This window comes from Monopterus albus, unplaced genomic scaffold (genome assembly GCF_001952655.1).
Source record: "Monopterus albus unplaced genomic scaffold, M_albus_1.0 scaffold117.1, whole genome shotgun sequence".
Classification (NCBI taxonomy): domain Eukaryota; kingdom Metazoa; phylum Chordata; class Actinopteri; order Synbranchiformes; family Synbranchidae; genus Monopterus; species Monopterus albus.
The window spans coordinates 804,586-808,037 of NW_018127997.1; the positions used below are offsets into that span (position 1 = coordinate 804,586).

Genomic DNA, 3,452 nt, shown 5'->3' on the forward strand with positions numbered 1-3,452 from the left:
GTATACATATATGTCATCAGCCATCAGCCTTCCTTTAAATGCATGTTTAAAATACACTACCAGTCAACAGCTTGGACACAGTTTCCCATTGTATAGTGCAGGTTCTTATGAGCTCTTACTGATAACGGCTCTTTGTAGATGTTTTATTACCCAAGACCACAGAACTATTATTTTATGAGTGTGTTCCTTTTTTGTGTTATACATATGTATGTGCAGGAGGTTAACGTGATACTGACAATAGTTTCACACCATTTCTTTGATTGATAGGTGGTAATATAAGCAGAAATTTGCCAGTGAAGGCAGGGAAGACTGTGAACAATAAAAATAGATACAAACACTGCTGCTAGACATTTTTCTTAAATTATCTTTTAAATTAGAAAGAAAATGCACTCAACATGCCTACTTCGTTCTAAACAATCTCATTTCCACTCATGATTTGGATATGCTTTTAATCACTGAAACATAGTTAAAACAAGGAGATAATACTCTTCTTTCTGAGCTCCTACCAGCCGACTATTTATTTCTTAACACCCCACGCCTCGCTGGTAGAGGTGGCGGTCTGGCATCTGTTTTTAAGCCAACCCTAAAATGTCGCCTTCTTCCCTCCAAGCCCGACTCCAGTTTTGAGTTGCAAACTTTTTTTCTAACTGGGCACTGCACTATCTTATGTGCAGTTATTTATCGTCCCCCGAAATCTAAGGATTTTATCAACGAACTTGGGGAACTTTTGGCAGCTCTCACTCCACAAACTGATTGTCTTCTGATTTGCGAAGATTTTAATATTCACATCAATTCCTCTTCCGACCAGCTAGCAAATGAGTTTAACGCACTGCTGGACTCCTTTGACCTTAACCAGTCAGTAGTATGACCCACTCATCAACGTGGGGCCACACTTGACCTCGTCATCTCTCGAGGCCTATCTGTTTCTATTAAGGATGTGTCAAAACTAGCCATATCTGATCATTTCTTCTTGAAGTCATGGCACCGACAAGGCTGCCCAGACCGGTAGCCCCTGTTCAACACCACAGAACTATTGCCCCCTCTATGGCCTCAGACTTTGCCGCTGCGTTTTAGCTTCAGAACCCTACTCCTCACAAGGTTCTATCCTGGCGCCATTAATTTTTTTATATCTATGGCACCTCTCGCGTCAATTATATCTCGCCATAAGGTTCACTTTCATTTTTATGCAGATGACATCCAGCTCTACATGCCACTGCTCCTGTCTGCTGCAAATGCACTTACTCCGTTGTGTTAGTGACATCAAGCAATGACTTGCTCAAAATTTTCTTCATTTAAATGAAAGCAAAACTGAATATATTCTCATCAGCCCTGATTCGGCGGCGGTTGCAGCTAGCCTAGATGCCTCGGCCCTCCCACTCACAGATACGGTGAAAAACCTTGGAATAATTTTTGACAGTGGGTTCAACTTCAATAAGCTGATCAGAGCCGTGGTCAAGACCAGCTTTTTTCACCTAAGACTTTTAACGAAGGTGAAACTTTTTTGCCACCTGCCGATTTAGAGAAAGCCACTCACGCTTTCATTACCTCACGTTTAGACTACTGTAATGTCCTTTACGCAGGTGTCTCTCAGGCTTCACTCCTGAAACTTCAACTAGTCCAAAATGCAGCAGCCCGGCTGTTATCAAACTCCCCCAGGTATGCTCATAATACCCTGGTTTTTCGTTCCTTACACTGTCTCCCAATACAGTACAGAGTTAAATTTAAGACGTGTTTATTTGTTTTTAAGGCTATCCACGGACTCGCTCCGCCATACCTGTCGGACCTTCTGTCCAGGTACACTCCGTGTAGAGCCCTTCGCTCCTCAAAACAGTTGTCCCTGGTTGTCCAGCGAGCTCGATGTAAAAAATGGGCGCCCGTTCTTTTGCTGTATATGGCCCCAGCCTCTGGAATTCCCTTCCTCTAGAGGTACGGTCTAAGACTGAGTTACCCAGTTTCAAGTCGGCTTTAAAAACCCATTTCTTTAAGCAGGCTTTTTATGCTTAATCCGCTCTCACATCCCGCTAATGTTGTTTTATCTTGTTGTGCTATGTTACTTCTACTTTGGCATGATACTTTTATAATTCAGTTTTAGAAATCTGTGTTTTAATGTGTTTAGGTTTGATTGTTTTATCAGGGTTTCCATCTGGTATATTTGTTTTACTGTGCAGCACTCTAAGCTCCTTAGAGTTGTAGAGTGCTATATAAATAAAGTTTATTATTATATTATTATACTTGAGCTCAAAGACACACTCAATCTGGTGAGTAACATTAACAAGCCAATGTCAGACGGCACAATAGTCAAATCAAATTCATTTCTAAAGCCCATCTGTGAAGCACAGAAAAAAGAAACAGGGACACACTGCCTGCCAAACACACTGTTATCATGTTTACCAGCCAGTCTTTTCATCCAGGCCCCCTCATCTATTCCTAGGTTGTTATAGATGATTTTGAGAATGTTTCCCAGCAGAGTGTTCATGTGCTCAGAGGTCACGGAGGTGCAGCAGCTATCCGCTTTGTCTGAGTTGCCCTCTGGTCCATCTTCCCACCAATGAGACATGTAGCTGCATAACATGGGCAACACCACCTTCAGTAAAGGGAAGATTTCACACAGGAGGTTAAACTTTCATAGCTCACCCCTTCACAGGCCTCTAACACAGTAGCAAATTTTACTGGCAGTTTGACACTGAATCTACACAGATACAAACATTATATAGTATGAATACTATTGGTTCAATCAACAAAGCCTTAATATATCTAATAACCAGTCAGCAATGTCTGGCTCAATCACAGACAAACACTGGAGTACTGTAGGAGCACAATGTCACTCTAAAGACAAGGGTATACTTGTAAGTATACTGAGTAAAACTGCATAGTGTGAGAAGGCAGGTTTAATACATGTTTTATTAATGTGAGGAAATCAGTCTCTGCATTTACGTATGTAACCCATGCTAAGGACTGAGTAGCAGTAGGAAGCCAACAGTGCAACGCCGAGGGACAATCTCCACTTCAAAAGCTTTGGTTGAGAGACAATAAAAAAATTTGTTTCTAATATCTAACATAGCCCGTCCTTGAACTGCCACCTTATTGTGGTGGAGGGGTTTGAGTACCCGAGTGATCCTAGGAGCTATGTTGTCGGGGGCTATATGCCCCTGGTAGGGTCTCCCAAGGCAAACAGGTCCTGGGTGACAGGTCAGACTAAGAGGGGTTCAAAAGCCCTTTATGAATAGATTAAAATCAAGGACAGTGACGTCACCCGGCATGGCGCAGCCGGGGCCCCGGAGCCAGGCGCGAGGTTGGGGCTTGAAGGCGAGCGCCTGGTGGCCGGGCATCTCCTCACAGGGCCCAGCCAGGCTTAGCTCGAACGAGCGATGTGGGGACGTCCTCCCGTGGGCCCACCACCTGCAGGAGGATCCATAAGGGGCTGATGCACAGTGGATCGGGCAGCAGGCGAA

At 43.7% G+C, this 3,452-nt stretch overlaps 1 protein-coding gene across 7 annotated transcripts in view; it reads right to left on the reverse strand.

The window, feature by feature from the left end:
- ryr2a (ryanodine receptor 2a (cardiac)) overlaps positions 1 to 3,452 on the reverse strand; it is a 252,899-nt gene that overhangs the window by 78,152 nt on the left and 171,295 nt on the right. For all 7 annotated transcript variants that reach the window (XM_020611714.1, XM_020611710.1, XM_020611711.1 and 4 more), the window contains one exon: positions 2,392 to 2,584. In XM_020611714.1, coding sequence (XP_020467370.1) covers positions 2,392 to 2,584 — 193 coding nt within the window. The remainder of the gene's footprint in view (positions 1 to 2,391; positions 2,585 to 3,452) is intronic.